This window comes from Macrotis lagotis, chromosome 2 (genome assembly GCF_037893015.1).
Source record: "Macrotis lagotis isolate mMagLag1 chromosome 2, bilby.v1.9.chrom.fasta, whole genome shotgun sequence".
In the NCBI taxonomy this organism is placed as follows: domain Eukaryota; kingdom Metazoa; phylum Chordata; class Mammalia; order Peramelemorphia; family Peramelidae; genus Macrotis; species Macrotis lagotis.
Window position 1 is genome coordinate 111,842,343 of NC_133659.1, and position 21,436 is coordinate 111,863,778.

The 21,436-nt window shown below is 38.1% G+C and overlaps 1 protein-coding gene across 2 annotated transcripts in view; it reads left to right on the forward strand.

Annotated features, from left to right (window-relative positions):
• HHAT (hedgehog acyltransferase) overlaps positions 1-21,436 on the forward strand; it is a 505,442-nt gene that overhangs the window by 94,554 nt on the left and 389,452 nt on the right. For both annotated transcript variants that reach the window (XM_074222592.1, XM_074222594.1), the window contains 2 exons: positions 4,945-5,139; positions 15,270-15,485. In XM_074222592.1, coding sequence (XP_074078693.1) covers positions 4,945-5,139; positions 15,270-15,485 — 411 coding nt within the window. The remainder of the gene's footprint in view (positions 1-4,944; positions 5,140-15,269; positions 15,486-21,436) is intronic.

Below are 21,436 nucleotides of genomic sequence, written 5' to 3' on the forward strand. Positions count from 1 at the left end.
GCATTTAATCACTTTTTTTGTGGTGATGGCAGGGATAGGGTGTGTGCGGTGTTCAAGAACACACTGTAAGAACATGTGTTAAAATCCAGATCGCCACTCAAGCAGATGGTGATGGCTCAGCACCATGGAAATTTTCCTACATTTTGTTTCAGTCTTTCCCAGACTGAGGCAGCTTCAGGTTATGGCAAATTACCAATCAAATCTCAACAAATAGATCCTTTTTTCTAATTTAATGGGAACTGTATTTAATAAAAGTAATTAGCTCTCTATGGGTGAAGCTGTGCATACACAGAGAAGAATTCTAAGTGTCAAATGCGGTAGGTCATATTAAAGAAGTACCTTCTTGTTTTAGTTGTTAATAACTCTTTCCAAAAATAGTCTTTGGCTGCCTGATTTCCTATCCTTGGTCTTTTCCCAGAAGTGAGTGTTTAGGGGAAACTTTGAAGCAGATTCATGTGACTGTTTTTTGTGGGTAGTGGGACGGAAAAATATATTAAGAAAATGAGCCTACTTTTTTAGTTCCCCTGAAACTTAAAAAGGGCATATCTGGTTTGGCTCTTGCTTCTTTAAATGTTGTGTCTTGGGGTGGAGTTTAGGTATGGAAAATGTGAGCAATTTAGATAATATTTATGAGTGAATCATTAATGTTTGCCAGTGGACTTTATAATGGGAGTTTTATTTGTCTGCACTCATGTGGGTCTAAAGATGTGTGTGTGTGTGTGTGTGTGTGTGTGTGTGTGTGTGTGTGTGTGTGTCTACTTGAGGACCAAAATAGTCAATCTCTTCATATTCTGTGGGATTATGTTTCTGGAACTTTGGACCCATGATTGTATTGGTATGGTCATTCCCTCAAGTAATATGGAATGCAACACCAATCCATGCCTTAGTTGACTAGTGGAATGAGATGCTGTGGCTGAAATAATTTATTACCTGAGACTGAGATTGTGTTTGCCAAGTCTCTCTGAGCTCAAACCATCAATAATAGAACTACAGTTTGTTGCTGAACCTATACTTGAAGTCTTTTCAAATTAGCATAAGATTTGCCAAAAAACTGGACCACACTGGTATAGTTTTTCATAGTTTAGGCTAGTCTCCCATCATGATGAGACATTAGGATGATTCTCAAAGTTATAATTCTGTATATTTATCCATGTGTACTTATAAATCATGTATACATATATAAGTGTATATATACACATAAATATATATGCTTTATCATAAGTATATCTGAGTAGATATATGAGTTAAAATAACTTTGAGACTCTACATATTAGAGAGATATATTCATACATACACATTATATATATACATAAATATGTAATATATATACATGTATATATATATATATGTATACATCTTTAAATGTTTAGAAATAAAGATATTGAGGGGGTGGCTAGGTGGCACAGTGGATAGAGCACCAACCGTGGAGTCAGGAGTACTTGACTTCAGATCTGACCTCAGACACTTAATAATTACCTAGCTGTGTGACCTTGGGCAAGCCACTTGACACCATTACCTTGCAAAAAACCTTAAAAAAGGGGCGGTTAGGTGGTGCAGCAGATAGAGAACCAGCCTTGGAGTCAGGAGTACCTGGGTTCAAATCCGACCTCAGACAATAATTACCTAGCCGTGTGGCCTTTGGGCAAGCCACTTAACCCCGTTGCCTTGAAAAAAAATCTAAAAAAAACCCTAAAAAAAGAAAAGAAATAAATATATTGATACCCATAAATCTGTCTTTTTATATATCTTCATACATAGACATCTACTTAAATAGCTTAAAACCATGCTAACATTTTTGGGATAGCATGTATGTATATGAGGTATGTTAGTAAAATGAATAATTAGCCATCCACTAGAATCAGGAATACTTGGAGCCAACAGATACTGGATATATGGCCTTTTTTAAAGTGACTATTTATAGACTTGTAGCTGATCTCCATCGGTAATGATTTTTCTATCTGGGAGTTCCTTATACTAATGAAATAACAACAATCTCTTTCTGTCCCCCTCCCACTTCTCCCTAATGCTTTTTTATGTTTTTTTAAAGCTTTTTCAAAGTATTTTAACCTAATATCTCTCATAATTTTTTCAAAATTTTAAATTACATTTACTTTGATTTTTCAAATCCTCATTCTTTCCCTCCCACCTCCCTCTGATATCCTAAATTTTATCTCCCATAATCCTTTTTTAAAAATATTTTATTTATTTTGAGTTTTACAATCCCCCCATCTTACTTCCTCCACCCACCCCCAACAGAAGGCAATTTGCCAGTCTTTACATTGTTTCCATGGTATACACTGATCTAAATTGAATGTGATGAGAGAGAAATCATATCCTTGAGAAAGAAACAAAGTATAAGAGATAGCAAGATCAGACAATATCAGTTTTTTTTTCTAAATCAAAGTTAATAGTCCTTGGTCTTTGTTCGAACTCCACAGTTCTTTCTCTGGATACTGATGGTATTCTCCATTGCAGACAGCCCCATATTGTCCCTGATTGTTGTACTGATGGAATGAGCAAGTCCATCAAGGGTGATCATCACCCCCATGCTGCTGTTAGGGTATACAGTGTTTTTCTGGTTCTGCTCATCTCACTCAGAATCAGTTCATGCAAATCCCTCCAAGCTTCCCTGAATTCTCATCCCTCCTGGTTTCTAATGGAACAATAATATTCCATGACATACATATACCACAGTTTGTTAAGCCATTCCCCAGTTGAAGGACATTTACTTGATTTCCAATTCTTTACCACCACAAACAGGGCTGTATGAATATTTTTGTACAAGTGATGTTTTTACCCTTTTTCATCATTTCTTCAGGGTATCGACCCTGTAGTGGTATTGCTAGATCAAAGGGTATGCACATTTTTGTTGCCCTTTGTCTCCCATAATTCTTATAATGACCCAGTGGTCTAAGACAGGATTTATCTCATAGATTTTTTTTTTGGACAGAATTACTAGACTGCTAGATGAAGAGTATACCTTAGTTATAATTTAACTGGAGTTCAGCAACACATTTGACAAAGTCTTTTTTGAAATCCTTATGTACAACTTGAAGAGACATTTTCTTGGATTCAAAACTGGTTAAATGACTTAATCCAAAGAACAATATATCATTCATGGGTCAGTGTTAATCATGAAGAGAGGTCTCTAATGGAATGTCATTGACTTGGTGTTGTTTGTGAGTTTTAACTTGATTTTAATCAGTGTCTTGGATGATATTATATAAGACATCCTTGTCAAATCTGAAGATGATCCAAAGTTCAAATCAATAACTAAAACAATTTTTGATGTTCAAGGTGCCAAAAAATTCTGACAAACTAGAATGATGGATTATGTTTAATAGGATGAAATGAAATAAAAATAAATATAAAGTTTCAGAAAATTAGCTTCACAAGAATATAGTAGAATAGGCATGATAAGACAGCTGTTTGGGCAAATAAGATGTCTAGGAGTTTTAGTGGACTTCAGACTTAAAGTGAGTCAATATTCAATAAACTCTTATTATGCACTAGAGATACAAATACAAAAAAGAAAGACATTTCCTGCCCTCAAGCTTACAATTTAATGGTTAAGTACAACACACAAAAGAAGAGAGGAAAAGAAAGCTGGGGCAGTTAACAGTATGACACAGGAATCAAAAATGCTTACTTGTTGAGTGAGAGAGAGAGAGAGAGAGAGAGAGAGAGAGAGAGAGAGAGAGAGAGAGATTGTATGAGTAAGGAATTCATGGAAGAGGTATTTAGTTCAATGTTTACCACAGGTTTCTGGCACAAAATAGAAATTTAAATGTTTGTTGAATGATTATTTAAAGTATTTTCCCTTTGTCTATGATATGAAATTATAAACCTTTTAGGCGAAGATCTATGACCCTCTTTTTTCAAAAAATAAAAAAATCTTAATGAGGCAGGTCCCAGAATTGTACAGAAGACACTCTGCGAGTAATTATTGTTGTTCAACTGTGTCCTACTCTCCATAGCCCCATTTAAGATTTCTTTCTCGCAGAGATGCTGAAGTGGTTTGCCATTTCCTCCTCTAGCTCATTTTACATATGAAGAAACTGAGGCAAATAGTATTAAGTGACTTCCCCAGGGTCTTACATCAAGTAAGTGTCTGAGGCTGGATTTGAACTCATGTGTTCCTGATTCTAGGCCTGGCACCTACCTGCTCTGTAGTTATTAGGCAGTGATAATTAAGTTCCTGGATAGTTCTTGAGGAATCTGGAGGGGAAGAAGACATCAGAATCCAGTTGCTTCTAGAATTAACTTCCACTTGGACTCAGCATTATTTGAAAACCAGTGCCCTCTTCCAGAATTAATGTAGACAGTCCCTATGAATATAACGCTTGTATGGGTTACAGTTTGATTCATAGATTATCATGTGCCAGATTTGGTTCATGTCACCGAAAAATATATTTTACTTGTATCATATTTGTTAGCAGAAGTCACTAATGCCTTTTTCTCTTTCTTTCCCTCCCCCATCTTTTTTTCCTTTTTCCTTTTCCCTTCTTTTTGTTTATCTTTCTCCTTCCTCTTTGTCTTTATTTTCTCTCTCTCTCTCTTTTTTCTGTTTCTCCCTCCCTGCTTCTCTGTCTTTCCAATCTTATCATTTTGTGCTTTTCTCTCTTCTTTCCCTTTTCCTTTAACTCCTTTTTCTTTTCAACACTCTCTCCCTTTCCATGTTCCTGTTTCTCCTGGTCTCTTAATATATGCTTTCTTGCTTTCCTCTCCTCCCCCTCCCCCTCCCCCTCCTCCCTCCTCCTCCTCCTCCTCCTCCTCCTCCTCCTCCTCCTCCTCCTCCTCCTCCTCCTCCTTCTTCTTCTTCTTCTTCTTCTTCTTCTTCTTCTTCTTCTTCTTCTTCTTCTCTCTCTCTCTCTCTCCCTCCCTCCCTCCCTCCCTCCCCCTCCCCCCACCTTTTCCTCTCTCCTCCTTGCTGTCACTTTTCAGCACAGACCTTGGTTTCTCATGATCTATGGAATGGGTGTCTGCTGGTACCTGCTGGGAGCTCATGGCCTGGCAATGATTTTCCTCCATACCATCATTTCCTTCTCCGTGGCTCAGTTCCGGTCCGTGCTCTTGTCATGGCTGTGTTCCTTGTTGCTACTTTCCACACTGCAGGTTCAAGCTCTGGAAGATGTTAAGGTAATGTACAACTATAACCTTCATGTCTTCTGGTCTCCTCCCTCGGTGTCTCCCTTCCAAGACATGGATTTGGATTTAGCAATTAGACAAATTATGGAAAATTTCAGTAATCAGATGACTGTAAAGATAAGGTCATTCTTGAATAGAAAGTTTAAAACAACCTCTTTTGTGGATTGTCAGGGTATTTCTGAGAAGGAGAAATCTAGTGTAAAAGTGAACAGAAGCATAAAGGGAATCATTTTACACACAAGTCACAAAGAATCAAGGCTTCTTTTGGTGTATCTTCAACCTTTTTGTTTTCAAGTAATATTCTCGGTTTTTTAGAGGATTTTCACATTTAGAGTTTCTTTTGATCTCAAGGATTGCAGTTTTTCATTACCTTGATGCTGTATATAACTTGTACTTTGATAAGTAGTAAAGATTTGAATATTTATTTTTTAATTTATTTTATTTGGGTTTTACAATTTTTCCCCTAATCTTCCCCCCCCCGCCCCACAAAAGGCACTTTGTTAGTCTTCACAATGTTTCCATGGTATATACTGATCTAAGTTGAATGTGATAAGAGAAAAATCGTATCTTTAAGGGGGAAAAATAAAGTATAAGAGATAGCAGAATTATATAGTAAGATAATTGGTTCCCCCCCCCCCTAAATTAAAGGTAATAATCTTTGGTCTTTTTTTTCAAGCTCCATGATTCTTTCTCTGAATCCAGATGGCATTCTCTATCACAGATACCCCCCAAAATTGTCCCTGACTATTGCACTGATGGAATGAGCAAGCCCATCAAAGTTGGTTATCACCCCCATGTTGCCATTAGGGTGTACAGTGTTTTTCTAGTTCTGCTCATCTTGCTCAGCATCAGTTCATGCAAATCTTTCTAGGCTTCCCTGAATTCCCATCCCTCCTGGTTTCTTTCCTTTTTTGTTCACAAGTAAACTTTAATTTATTATTACTTTTATTACAATAATTTTTTTATAAGAGAAAACATAAATCCCCATTCCCCCCAAGAAAATGAGAAACCTCAAGAATAGTAAGAGAGAGAAAAAAATGTACTTCAGTCTGTGTTTAGATTCTAATGGCTCTGTCACTGGAGTGAGTTGCTTTCTTTGTCCTAAGTCCACCAGAGAAGTTGCTTCAATATTTTTCCCACAGTTGCTATTACTAGCTGTACCTCCACTCTATTCCTCCCCACTTTCATTTATTCTATTCACTCTTGCCCTTCATCCTGGCCCTGTCTAAAAGTGTGTTGTATCTGAGTACCCTTTCCCTCAATCTTCCCTCTATTCTATCACCTATTCCTCCCTTCCCTCCCTCCATTCCCCCTTATCCCATCCCTTTCTTCTCATTTTTCTCTAGGGTAAGATAGATTTCCTTACCTTATTGTGTATGTTATTTCCTCTCTGAGCCATTTCTGATGAGAATGAAGGCTCACTCATTCCCCCTTGCCTTCCCCCTTTCCACTCCATTGAAAAAGCTTTTTCTTGACTCTTATGTGAAATTCCTTAGCTTCTTCATCATCTCCTTTCCCTTCCTCCCAGTACTTTCCTTTATCACCCACTGACTCCATCTTTTTACTATATTATACCATTATATTCTGCTCCTTCCTGTACCTTGTCTATATATGCTCCTTCTAACAGCTCTTATAAATGAGAAAGTTCATAGGAGTTATCAATATCTTCTTCTCATGCAGGAATACAAACAGTTCAATATCATTAAGTTCCTCATGGTTAGTCCTCATCTACCCCCTCTATGGTTTACCAGAGTCCTGTACTTGGAGATGAAACTTTCTGTTCAGCTCTGGTTGTTTCAATAGGAAAGTTTGAAAGTCCCCTGTTTCACTGAAAGCCCATCTTTTCTCCTGAAAGAGGATGTCCAGTTTTACTGAGTAGTTGATTCTTGCTTGTAAACCAAGATCTTTTGCCTTCTGGAATATCGTATTCCACTCCCTACAAGCCCTTAATGTAGATGCTGCCAGATCCTGTGTAATACTGACTGTGGAACCTTAGTAGTTGAATTATTTGTTTCTGGCAGCTTTTAGAATTTTCTCTTTGATTTGGGAGTTATGGAATTTGGCTCTAATACCTGGAATTTATTTCTTTTGGGATCTCTTTCAGGAGGTGACCAGTGAATTTCCTCAATTTCTATTTTATCCTCTGCTTCTAGGATCTCAGGGCAATTTTACTGTATTATTTCTTGAAAAATGAAGTCTAGGCTCTTTTCCTGATTGTGGCTTTCAGATAGCCCAGTAATTTTTAAATTATTTCTTCTGGATATGTTTTCAAGATCAGTTGTTTTTCCAATGAGATATTTCACATTTTCTTCTAATTTTTGGCTTTTTCGGTAGAATTTTATTTCTTCTTGATTTCTTACAAAGTCATCAGCTTCATTTAGTTCCATTCTACATTTGAAGGAGTTATTTTCTTGAGAGCTGGCCTTTTCCAGCTGGCCAATTCTGCTTTTTTTTTAGGTTTTTGCAAGGCAAATGGAGTTAAGTGGCTTGCCCAAGGCGACACAGCTAGGTAATTATTTAGCGTCTGAGGCAGGATTTGAACTCAGGTACTCCTAACTCCAGGGCTGGTGCTCTATCCACTGTGCCACCTAGCCACCCCCAATTCTCCTTTTTAAGGCATTCCTTTCCTCATTTGCCTTTTGTTTTGTTTTTTCCATTAGGCCAAAACTGGTTTTTAACATGTTATTTTCTTCAGTATTTTTTTGTATTTCTTTCACCAAGCTGTTTATTTGCTGTTCATGATTTCTTTGTATTGCTCTTATTTCTCCTCCCAATTTTTCCTCCACCTCCTTTAATTGCTTTTCAAAGTCTTCTTTTTAGCTAATCCATAGTATGAGCTCATTTTCTGTTTCCCTTGGAGGTTTTAGATTTGGAAGCTTTGATTTTGTCATCATCTGAGTATGTGTTTTGATCTTCCATGGGATTATAGTAATTCTCTATGGTCAGATTCTTTTTCTGTCATTTGCTCATTTCCTCAGTCTAAGGACCAATCCACAGCATTTCCAAGATTTTGGGTTTTTTTTGGGGGGTCACCCCACTGGGACCTTTATTACTCCAAGGTCTTATGCTCTCTTGCCTGTGCTTTGATATGTAGTTGACCCTTGCACTTCCCTCTGCCCTGGAGCTGTAAAGAGGAGTCCTGCTTGGCTACCTTAGTATGGAAGCCAAAACTGCAACCTGGATCTGAGTGTAGACAAACAGCAGAGTCCTACCCCGAGGGAGAGAAGATAAATCTCTGCAGTCTTCCCTGACCCCCTTAATGTCTCTGAGGGTGTAGGCTACTTTTTCCAGTTTCTCTTTGTAGCTTCTGTGGCCACTCATTCTGGTATAGCAGAATTCTCTCCCCGCCCCTTCAAGCTGTTCCAGGGCTGAGCTGCGACCAGGGCTTCTTCCAGCTCCGGGTCCTGGTGAAACACACCTTTCCCACAGAACTTCTAAGTTATCTTGGACTGGGAAAATGTATCACTCTGTCTGTGGCTTCTGCCCCTCTAAATTTTGGCTAGTCATAATTTGTTGGACTTTGAAGTTTTGGGGGGAAGGAGTTCCTGGGAAATGCTGCCTTTATGCCTCCATCTTGGCTCCACCCCAATACTTGAATATTTCAAATAATAATATTGAATGCTGAGTTTTTGAGTCCAAAAATGTTAGTTTAATTCCTGGCTCTTCTACTAAAAGCTTTAATATTAATAATAGCTGTATTAATAATAGTAGTAATGTTAATATAACATTTTAAGCTTTACAAAGTGATTTATAAATATTTCATTTTATCCTCACTGCAGCCCTAGAAAGTAGGGATATTATTATCCTATTTTCTACCTAGGCAGCTTGGTATAGAGCCCTGGGCTTAGAGTCAGGAAGACCTGAGTTCAAAGGTGGCCTTACTGACTCTGAGACCTTGGCAAGTCACTTAACTTCCCTTTGCCTCAGTTTCCTCAACTGGTCAAATTGCTATAATAGCACCTCCCTTGCAGAGCTAATGTGAGGATCAAATGAGTTAATAGTGTACACAGAGAAATGGAGGGAATCCTTTTACATGCAAGTCTCAAGAATTTAAAGATTCTTTTGATATATCTTCAACCTTTGTTTTTGATTAATACTCTTTTTTTAAAAAAAAAAAAGAATTCTCTCATTCAGAATTTGTCCAAATGTTTCTTACAGTACAGGTCTTATACAAATGCTTATGCTTATTTTCCTCCCATTTTATAGATGAGGGAATTGAGGTAAATAATAACTTGTCCAAAGTAACACAACTAGTAAGTTTCTGAGGTAAAATTTGAACTCAGGTCTTCCTGACTCCATCCATGAACTATTCATGGTGCCATCAGATGTATCCATGATCCTGGAGAAAACTCTAAGCCATAATGAAATAATTTGTTCCAAAGAATGGAAAAAGAAAAAAAAGGTAAAAGGGTACTGACCTTGGAGCCCAAATATCTGGGTTTAAACTAGGACTCTACCATTTACTACTTGTTTGATTGACTTTGGAAATGTTAATTTTCTCTTGGTCTTCCTTTTCTCATTTGTAAAATGAGATGGTTAGACTGGGTGACCTTTCAAAACCATTTTAGCTCTAAATCAAAGATACTATGATACTATGGTATATCTCTAAAAAATCCCTTTGTAAAATAAGGCCATTAAACTGTAAGATAGTACAATTCCTTCAAACTCTTATTCTTATCCTCTTCTTTGGTTAGAGTTTCCCCTAATACAGATAGTGTGCCTCCACCCCCTTCATTGATTCATTCATTCATTTTCAGTGAGTGATATTTGACCATATTTCTCTTTTATAGGTGAATTGGCAGCCTACTAAGTGTATATATATATACCAAACCAATTAATATACTCTATTCATAAGCTCTAGTGTGGTTAACTTCAATGAGGGTTTTATTAAAGGTTTGCAAAGAGGAATAGTGTGACTACTTGGATTAAAGGGTGATAGGTCTCTAAGGAAAAGGCCTGTTTGCACCTGTCCTTGATGCAAAAGCAGTGGGTCAGAACAAGTATTTCATTAATGTTGGAAGGTGATAGATAATGGATGACTGAGATCCAGAAAAAAAGACCAATTTGTGGGGATGGGATGGGCAAACCTGATGGTTTTACGCCAGACAAGAATGTAAGCAGGCCAGGCAAGCAGGCACTTGACTTTTAGGTTTGAAAGTAGGCAGTAAACTGAAGTCTTAGCCATGTCAACTATTGTGCCAGGAGGCAGTGGATGGAACTATAGGTAAGCAATAGGTGAGCTTCAGGCCCTTGTATGACTCTTGGTCCAGTCAGAGAACTAAGGCAGGGACTTGGGCCTGACAAAAATAGGAAGGGTAGTTTACTGGACCTGGCATCCAAAGCAAAGTCTTGACCACAAGAGAAGAAGGCAAGGGCTCATTGGCAGGCTCATTGAGATTTAATATTAGTTTTTGGCCTAGGATGCTTACTGTTACCCATGCTAATAGATGGGATTTCTGAACCTTTTGGTAAATGTGAATTCAGCCTTCTCCTCTGGGAGTTTTCTAAACATTTGGAGCCTGGAGCCAAGAGCAGGATTTGCTATCCATAAACCTTCCAGGAGCTCCCTCTAGTGTCAATTTATACAAAGTGCATCCTGAGCTGGGAGCTACACTTTTCCCAACTTTGCATACCTCTGCTAAAGACTTGTTTTCTCATAGATTACAGTGTATTCTTGGAGATTTTCCTGAATCTGGTACAGAGTATCTTTCAAGTACTGGTTAGACTTTAACTGGCCCTAGAAGTAGAGGAATCTAAGGGAATAGGGAGAGGAAAGGGAGAACGTACTCCTTGTCTTTTGTACAGTTTAATTTGTTATATCAAATGATTGAGTTGGATCAGACACTAGTGGTTTTCTGATCTGTGAACTCCTTTTTTCTACATAGCCAACACAAGTTAGATGATTTGCCCAAGTTCACAGAGATAATAAGTACCATGACTGTTAACAGATATTATTTTTAAAATAATTTTATTTATTTTTTCATATTTTTAAATATGTTTGTTTAAAAGGGAAGGGGAACATTTATTAATAACCTATTAAATGCCAGTCATTGTCCTAGGAGTTTTATATATACTTTCTTGTTGAATTCACACAGCAAACATGGGAGATAGGAGCTATTGTTATTCCTGTTTTGTAGTTGACGAATTGGAAGCAGACAGAGATTGTGAGGGTCATAGAGCTCGTTAAGATATGAGGCAGGATTTGAACTCACATCATGGTCAAAGTCCAACGTTTTATTCACTGTACCATGTGGTTTTCTCTTTAATAATGACTAGCATATGCTAGCCACATGCTAGGTGGCACAGTGGATAGAGCACCGGCCCCGGAGTCAGTAGTGCCTGAGTTCAAATGCGGCCTCAGACACTTAATAATCACCTAGCTGTGTGGCCTTGGGCAAGCCACTTAACCCCATTGCCTTGAAAAAACTAAAAAAAAATGACTAGCCTGTATATGGCCCTTTGTGGTTTGCAGATAAGTTTACCTATGTTTATCACTCCAGATCTCACACTAACCCTGTGAGGGGAATGCTAAATAAGTTAAGAAGGCATCCAAGAGGTACTTTTTATCCAGGGAGGATTTCTGATAGACCCCAAACACATTCAGCAGGTAAAGTAAGTTCATTTGGTCTGCAATTAAAGGAATGTTCAGTGGTACAGGGTCAGGCATTGCATTAAACTTTCTCTCTTGGGATCCCCAAAGTGTCCTTGCTAATGGAATGGCAATGGTATGTATAACTAAAAATGATTACTTTGGATATATTAGATAATTTTATTTTACCAGAAGGTCCCCTTTCCAATTTTTTTCCCTTCAGTCCAGCTTTTAAAATGAGTTTGCATTTTGTTAGCACATCTCAATTGACCACACTGGATTATAATGATCCAGAAATATGCTGGGAAGCTGGGGAAACCTCCTTAAGTCTAAAAGTATGAGCTGATTGTGCTAATAAGTGAAACCCTCTTGGGATGATTTATCTATTAACTCACTGATACTTTTGACTGTCACCCAGTCATCTGCTTAGCCTAGATCTCACCTAATGGCTTGAGTGAGTATTTCAGGACCCATCAGACTGGCTTTCTTCTTCCTCTGCTTTTCCTTCCCTTCTTCTTTGTATGGTAGAATATGATCTCCAAGTTGACATTAACATTTAAAATTATTATTATTTTAATAATGCAGTCACATCTTCTTAAATCACCACTCCTCTCCCCCACTGGATATATAACACAGAAGAACATTCAATAAAAACTAACTGACATGGCTACATGTAGTTTCTGACAGCATAGAGCACAGTCTGCATTTAGGACTACACTACCATATTGAGAGAAAGGGCATTTGTCTTATCATTTCTCTGGGATTGATTATTGTAGTCAATCAGAGTTTGCCAGTGTTATAATGTCATCTTTTACATTGTTGTAGTCATTATGCATATTGTTCTCTCCGTTCTGTTTATGTTGTTCTGTATGCTTAATGTAAGTTCTGCCAGGTTACAACTAATTCTTTATATCTATCCTTTTTTTGTGGTGTAACAGAATTCCATCAAATCCATTTGTTGCATTTGTTCAGTCATTCCTAATCAGTGAATATCTACTTTGTTTCCAATTTTTTGTTACCATAGCAAAAATTCTGCTGTGAGTAATTTAGTGTATATTTGGTCTTTCTATTTTTTGCGTCCTTTGGTCCTTCAATAGTTGTATTTCCAAATCAAGGAGTATGAATTGGTTACATTTTACATTGTTTTACAGAACAGTTGAACCAAGTCAAAAGCCCCATCAACAGCATTTTTGCACTTCTCTCTATCTATAACTACTCTAGCAATTGACTATTTCTCTTTCATAATTTTTATCACTTTGAAGAATAAGACATAATATTTCAAAGTTGTTATCATTTGTATTGAAATTATTAATGATTGAAGGTGTCTTTTTTCATAGTCCACTGCATCATCAACTTAGAATTAGAAAGTCTTTGACTCCTCCCTCCTCATTTTACAGATGAGGAAAGGAGGGAAATCATGATGAAGTAAGACCCTTTACAATGCATTGTATGTTGACAATATCAATAACTTACTGCCTTAGAAACTCTGAGAATTAATATCTGGCATAGTGCCTTGCATATAGCTCGCACTTAAGAAGTGTCAATGGAAGAAAAATTTCCCAGTGATTCAATTTGACTAAAGCAGAATGCGAGGCAGAGTAGTACCCATCACTGGAGCTTTTGAAGTAGTTTCTAGATTACCAGATCAAAGAAGTAGTTCTAGATAGTATTTTTACTTCGATTCTAACTTGGAATATCTGGTTCCTGAGGTCTGTTTCAAACATGGGAGTTTGTGATTCTATGATTCTTGCTATATATTCAGAGGATAGGCATCTCCCCTTCTCTAAATTTCCCCATTCCTAACAAGGGTACGATATCTTTCTAGTCACTCAAGTTCACTCTGTTGAAATTATCCTTGATTTTTTTTCTCCCTCAATTTGCATTACCAGTTAATTACTGAAGCTTGTCAGTTCTTTCCCACATGTCTCTTTTCCCTTCTCCATTCATATAATCTTAGTTCAGGTCCTTATTTCCTGTTGCCAAGATTTTTGAATTAGCTTTCTAATTTCTTTTCTTGGTTCCAGGTTCTTCCCGTCTCTAATTAATTTTTTTTATTTTTTTTATTTAAGGCAATGAGGTTAAGTGACTTGCCCAAGGTCACACAGCTAGGCCATTTATTAAGTGCCTGAGATGAGATTTGGACTCAGGTCCTCCTAACTCCAGGGCTGGTACTCTATCCACTGCACCACCTAGCTACCCCCCCCCCCTACAATCCCGCAATTCTTTTTTTTTTTTTTTAGGTTTTTGCAAGGCAAACAGGGTTAAATGGCTTGCCCAAGGCCACACAGCTAGGTAATTATTAAGTGTCTGAGACCAGATTTGAACCCAGGTACTCCTGACCCCAGGGCCGGTGATTTATCCACTACGCCACCTAGCTGCCCCCTGCAATTCTTAACCATATAATTAGAAAATTGACTTTCTTCAAATAGAGATATGATCATGTTTTCCCATAACAAAAAAATTCAGTGGCTCATTATTACCTTACAATAAAATGCAAGCTCTTCACTCTGTCTTTTACAGTATGGTTCCTGCTTAACTTTCTAGTATTATTTTACTCTCTTTCACTTAGACATATCAGTCCTTTTCCCATTCTCCCCATTCCAGTTAATCTGGACTGTTAACTGCTCCCTATACACAGTAGTATTCTCTCCCTCACCTTTTCACAATGGTGCCCCAGTACTTAGTACAGTGCCTAATTATAGTAAGTGATTAATAAATGAAATTATGAAATTGAATTGGTTGAGTGTGATAATTCAATTTAAGATTATATTTTTCCATAGCAATGTCTCCTTTTAGAAATTTTCTGTAAGAATACTGAGTCTACCCTTGATTCATATCATGCATACGGTTTTCTTCATTTGATTATTTTTGCTAGTCTCCAAATGGACATATAAAATGAAGCTCATGATGGCAATAAAACACAATGTTCTTGTACACATTAACAGCAACATTGTGTGTTGATCAACTATGATAGACTTAGCTCTTCTCACTAATACAGTGATCTAAAACAATTCTAAAAGACCTGCAATGGAAAATACCATCCACATCCAGAGAAAGAATTATGGAATCGGAATATAGATCAAAGCACATTATTTTCATTTTTTAAATTTGTTTTTCCTTCTTGTGATTTTTCCCCTTTTTGTTCTAATTTTTCTTCCTAGTGAAACTAATATGAAACTATGTGTAACATAATTATATATGATTAACTTATATCAGATTACTTACTATCCTAGGGTGGGCAGGGGTAAGAGGTAAGAGGGAGAAATTTTTACAGAAACGAATGCTAAAAACTATCTTTACATACAATTGGAAAATTAATTAGTCAATTAATTAAAAAAAACCAATGTCCTAGTTTGGTGAACATTTGTATCACTTCCTGCCCTGATGGTGTTGTTATATGATCTTAGAAGACAATGTATGAGAGATGCTTTGTAACCCATAGAATACTGTTTAAATATTATTATTGTGGTTACTGTTGTTGTTGATATTAGTGTTAAAAGTCTTTCCCCTCTTCTTTGCTTGGATGTTACAGAGAGGATGGTATAAAACGGAGAATGAGTATTACTTACTTCAATTCACCCTGACGGTTCGATGCCTGTACTACACCAGCTTCAGCCTTGAATTCTGCTGGCAAGAAGAGCACCCTAAGGGTTCCCCCTCCTCCTTCTTCTGGCTACTGGCTTATGTCTTTTACTATCCAGTCTTGCACAATGGTCCCATCATCAACTTTTTAGAGTTTGTCAAACAGGTAATGACACATGGGTACTGCTGTTGCCTGAATTAAATATCTATTTGAGTATTTGTATTGGTAGGTAGTTTTCAGGAGATATCTATTTCTTTTTTTTTTTTTTTTGCAAGGCAATGGGGTTAAGTGGCTTGCCCAAAGCCACATAGCTAGGTAATTATTAAGTGTCTGAGGCTGGATTTGAACCCAGGTACTCCTGACTCCTGTGCCACCTCCCTGCCCCCTTTTTTTTCTGTCAGAATATTCCACCTTAAAATCTGTTTTGGCAAAAATATTAATTTTTAAATCATTGAGGGGGTTAATGTAAATCTTGGAATGGAAATCTTCCCTTTTTTTGTAAATAATTTCTTTCTCCATATTGTATCAGTGAGAATGCCCTCCCTAGTTTTTGTTTTGTTTAGGCAAGTATGAGTATAGAATTTCAAGACCTTAGGGTTGGAAAAAGAACAGTGTGATCTTGACCAAATCAGTCACTCTCCTTGGTCTCAGTTTCTTAATGATTGGAATGACAAGATTTCACTAGATGGATTCTGAGTGGAAGCCAATGACTTTGTGTGACTCTGTCTCACTTAAATCCAATTTAAGCATGAATCAAAAGACATTACCCATACCTTTTTACCATTCCTCACATTGCCAGAGGCTCAGTATTTGGGAGACTTTGAAAGAAAAGTGTGGGAAAGAAGAGGTATTAGACTGACTACCAGACTGAAACTCTACAGAGCCATTGTACTGCCCTCATTATTGTATGCCTGTGAAACCTGGACTATCATTCTATCAGTATCATGTCAGGAAACTGAATCACTTCCATTTAAATCGTCTTAGGAAGATTCTGAAGATCACCTGGCAGGAGAAGATACTGAAGTCTTTTCTTTTTTTTCTTTTTCCTTTCTTGAGACAGTTTATGTCAAGCATTCCATCATTACCACAGAGAGAGCAACAATGATAGACTGGGTACATTGTTAGAAGGCCAGATATGTACTTGCCAAAAAGACTATTTTATGGAGAGCTTACATAGGGCAAGCACTCATGAGGGGATCATAAGTGACACCAGAAATGCTGAAGTTCTCTTTGAAGAACTTTAGAATTGATTGTGCAGCATGGGAGACACTGGCACAGGACTGCCAAACATGGTGTGCCCTCATTAGTAAGGGTGCTGTACTTGGCGAGGAAGGTAGGATTGAAGATAGCTCAAAGGAACCATGATATATGTAAGTTCTGAGTAAACACTCCAGGTGTTCACATGGACTATTTGTGCCCAACCTGTGTTAGAGCATTCTGAACTCATTTTGGTCTTATCAGCATGCTCTAACACAGGTTATACTTTAATTTAGTCTCAAACATAGTTGATGTCATTTTGATCTTCTTTAGTAATGAAGGACAAGAACTAATTAACCAACCAAACAATTAGCCAACTATAATAAATGTACTTTGGTATTAAGAGGGGAAAGGGGAAGGCAGGGACAAAAAGAGGAACTGACAGAAAGAAGGGAAGGAAGAAGGGGCAAAGAAAAAGGGGGAAAAAGTTGAGGGGTTGTAAAGAAGGGGGTAAACTACCGAAGGAGGTGGTATTCAGAAGCCAAATATTGGGGATTAGGGATAAGGTGACAAAAGGGGGAAAAATACATGAGGAGAGATAGCATGGAGGGCAATAAAGAGTTAGTAATTATAGCTTTGAATGTGAATGGGACAAGCTCTCCCATAAATGGAAGCAGTTAATAGAGTGGATTAAAAAACCAGAATCCTACAGCATGTTGTTTACAAGAAATGCATTTGAAGCAGTAAGATGCATGCAGAGTAAAGGTAAAAGGCCAGAGCAGAATATGTTATGCTTCAGCTGAAGTGTAAAAAAGGCAGGGGTAACAATCTTTATCTCACTCAAAGCAGCTGCAAAAATAAATCTCATTAAAAGAGATAAGGAAGGAAACTATGTCCTCCTAAAAGATACCATAGATAATGAAGCAATTTCAATAGTAAATATGTATGCACCATGAGGTATAGAATCCAAATTCTTAGAGGAGAAGTTGAATGTGTTATAGGAAGACAGAAACAGCAAAACTTTACTGGTGGGATACCTCAACCTCCCTCTCTCAGAATTAGAGAAATCTAAGCATAAAATAAACAGGGAGGAAGCTAAGGAGGTCAACAGAATGTTAGAAAATTTAGGCAATATAGACCTTTGGAGAAAACTGAACAGAGATAGAAAGGAATATACCACTTTTTTCTGCAGTATATGGCACCTACATAAAAATTAACATGTACTAGGACATAAAAATCTCATTGAAAGGAATTGAATAGTTAACTTTCAGACCATAATACAATAAAAATAATGTGCAATAGTGGGCCATGGAGAGATAGACCTTAAACTAATTGGAAACTACAATAACCTCATTTTAAAGAATGAGTGGATCAAACAACAAATCATAGAAAGAACTAATGATTTTATCCAAGTCAATGACAATAAAGAGACAACATACTAAAACTTAAAGGATACAGCCAAAGCAATTATTTGGGGATGTATTATTTTTCTAAATTTTACATGAATAAAATAGAGAAAGAGGAAATCAATGAACCAAACATTCAACTAAAAAAGTTAGAGAAAGAACAAATTAAAATCCCCCATTAAATACCAAATTAGAAATTCTAAAAATTAAAGGAGAAATTAATAAAACAGAAAGCAAGAAAACTATTGAACTTATAAATAAAACCAAGAGTTGGTTTTTATGAATAAAACACTAAAATACATAAACCTTTGGTTAATTTGATTTTAAAAAAAGAAGAAAACCAAATTACTAGTATCAAAAATGAAAAAAGGTAAACTCACCACCAATGAGGAGAAAATTTAAGTAATAATTTGGAACTGTATTGCCCATCTGTATGCCAATAAATTTGATGATCCAAGTGAAATGTATGAATATTTACAAAATTATAAATTACCCAGGGTAAATAAAAGGATATTAAATACCTAAATAGCCTTATCATCAGTGAATTCCCTAGGGAAAAAAATCTCCTGTGAATTCTATCAAACATTAAAGGAACAATTGGTTCCAATTCTATACAAACTTTTTGGAAAAATAGATGAAGACAGAACACTGCCTAATTCCATCTATGACACCAGTATAGTGATGATACCTTAACTGGGAAGAGTCAAAACAGAGAAAGAAAATTATAGACTAATTTCCCTAATGAATATGGATTTAAAAGTCTTAAATAGGACAAGAAGGGATCGAGTCTTAGGAGCTCTCTGATAAAACTCATCAGCTAAGGATTCTAACTAAACTTTCGAGAGACAGAACCCACAAAGGGACCCAGTGAGGCAGTTCTCCTACTCAAGGTAACCTGGAAAAGAACAGAAAGGCTTTACTCCCCGGGGTTGGAGGGGCGGCCCACCAGAGGGGTGGCCTGCCAGAGCGAAAGAACTTCAGCCTCCCGGAGGCATCCCCAGGGTGCTGGGAGTCACAGCTCACAGCAGCGGGGCAGTCTCCTGAGCTGCACCCCGAGTAGCACTGGGCACAAAGTGGGGGAACAGTGGGGGACCTCTGCCAGAGCAAGCACGTGGAGCCCAGCCCTCGGGGCACACAGCCAGCAGCTTGGTCATTCCCTCAGACCAGGAAACAGAAGCAGGCAGAGCCAGTAAGCAGGAGCCCCCAGGGCATGAGCCCATTGAGCTGAGGGAGGGGAGTGAAGAGAGACTGCCCAGCTCTGTCCTCAGCCCCTGGAACAGGACTCTGGGGCTCTGACCACATTCAGATCCTGATCGCAGTCTAGGCCCCACCAAAGAACAGCAGCCCCCCCCCACACACACACACCTCAGCCCCGTGGCAGAGGGAGGTGCTTATGGTCATTCACAGATCAGGAGGGAGGACAGAGCCTCACACACTGAGACCCTTGTGGGAGTGTCCCAAAAGCTCAGGAAGCACCCCAAACCAGGCCCAGGCTGGGAAAATGAGCAAGCAGAGAAACAAAAGGAAGACTATTGAGAAATATTTTGCAAATGAGCCCAAGAAGGATCAAAATACTCAGTCTGAAGATGAGGAAGCACAAGCTCCTGCATCTAAAGACTCCAAGAAAAACAGAAATTGGGCTCAGGCTATGACAGAACTCAAAAAAGACTTTGAAAATCAAATGAGGGAGTTGGAAGAAAAACTGGGAAAAGAAAGGAGAGAGATGCAGGAAAAACATGAAAATGAAGTCAGCAGCTTAGTCAAGGAAATCCAAAAAAAATGCTAAAGAAAATAGCACGCTAAAAACCAGCTTAGGTCAAATGGACAAAACAGTTCAAAAAGTTATTGAGGAGAAGAATGCTTTAAAAAGCAAAATTGGCCAGATGGAAAAAGATATAAGAAAACTCTCTGAGGAAAACAAATCCTTCAGACAAAGAATAGAATTCAGGGAGATTGATGAATTTACCAGAAATCAGGAATCAATACTTCAAAACCAAAAAAATGAAAAATTAGAAGAAAATGTGAGATATCTCATTGAAAAAACAACTGATATGGAAAACAGACTTAGGAAAGATAATTTAAAAATTATTAGAATACCTGAAAGTCATGACCAGGAAAAGAGCCTTGACATCATTTTCAAAGAATTACTACAGGAAAATTGCCCTGATATTCTAGAAGCAGAGGGCAAAATGGAAATGGAGAGAATCCACCGATCCCCCCCAGAGAAAGAGATCCCAAAAAACCAAACCCTAGGAATATTATAGCCAAGTTCCAGAATTCCCAAGTAAAAGAGAAAATATTACAAGCAGCCAGAAGGACACAGTTCAAATATCGTGGAGCTACAGTCAGGATCATACAGGACTTAGCAGCAGCTACATTGGAAGCTCGTAGGGCTTGGAATACAATATACCGGAAGGCAAAAGAGCTTAGAATGCAGCCAAGAATGAACTACCTAGCAAGGCTGAATGTCCTCTTCCAGGGAAAAAGATGGATTTTCAATGAACCAGGGGAATTTCAAAGGTTCCTTTTGGAATGGCCAGAGCTGAACAGAAGGTTTGATCTTCAGATATAGGACTCAGGTGAAGCATGGAGATTGGAGGAGAGGGGGGAAACATGAGGGACTTAATGAGGCTGAACTGCATGTATTCCTGCATAGAAAGATGACACTGATAATACTCATATGAACCTTATCAGTTAATAGAGCAGGTAGAGAGAGCTTTTATAGCTGAAGCACAGGAGAAAGCTGAATTTGAAGATAAAATATGGTGTAAAAATGGAGTCAATAGGAAAAAAGGGGAAATGGAATGGGAGAAAGAAAAAGGAGAGGGGGAATAGTCCAAGATATTTCACATAAGATTTTTTTTTATTACAATGAGCTATTGTAATGATATGGAAGCGGGGAGGCAAGGGGGAATGAGGGAATCTTTGCTCTCATCAGAGGTGGCTAGGAGAGGAAACAGCATATATACGCAATGGGGTATAGACATCTGGAGTAAGAAGGAGGGGGGGAGCAGGGGGAAGGGGTGGAGTTGTGAATAAAGGAGGAGAGGATGGACCATGGGGGGAGACTGGTCAGATATAACACATTTTCTTTTTTACTTCTTGCAAGGGGCTGGGATTGGATGGCCTGTCCGGGACCATGAGGCCAGGTGGATTCTGGGCCTAAGGGGTGGTATGGGGGCTCAGGGCTTCTTGGCCCCAGGACCAGGGATCTATCTGCTGAGCCAGTCAACGACCCTACAGCAGAGTCAGAGTGAAAGGAGAGAGAAAATAGAGTACATGGTAGTGGAGAAATAAGAAAGGAAGGAGTTGCGATCAGCAATGGCAATGGTGGAAAAATATGGAAGTAACTTTTGTGATGGACTTATCATAAAGAATGAGATCCACCCATGACAGAGTTGTTGGTGTTGGAACAAAGACTCAAACACATTTTTTGTTATTATTATTTGGGGGAGGGTGCAGGGCAAATGGGGCTGAATGGCCTGCCTGGGGCCACATAGCAGGGTGATCTTT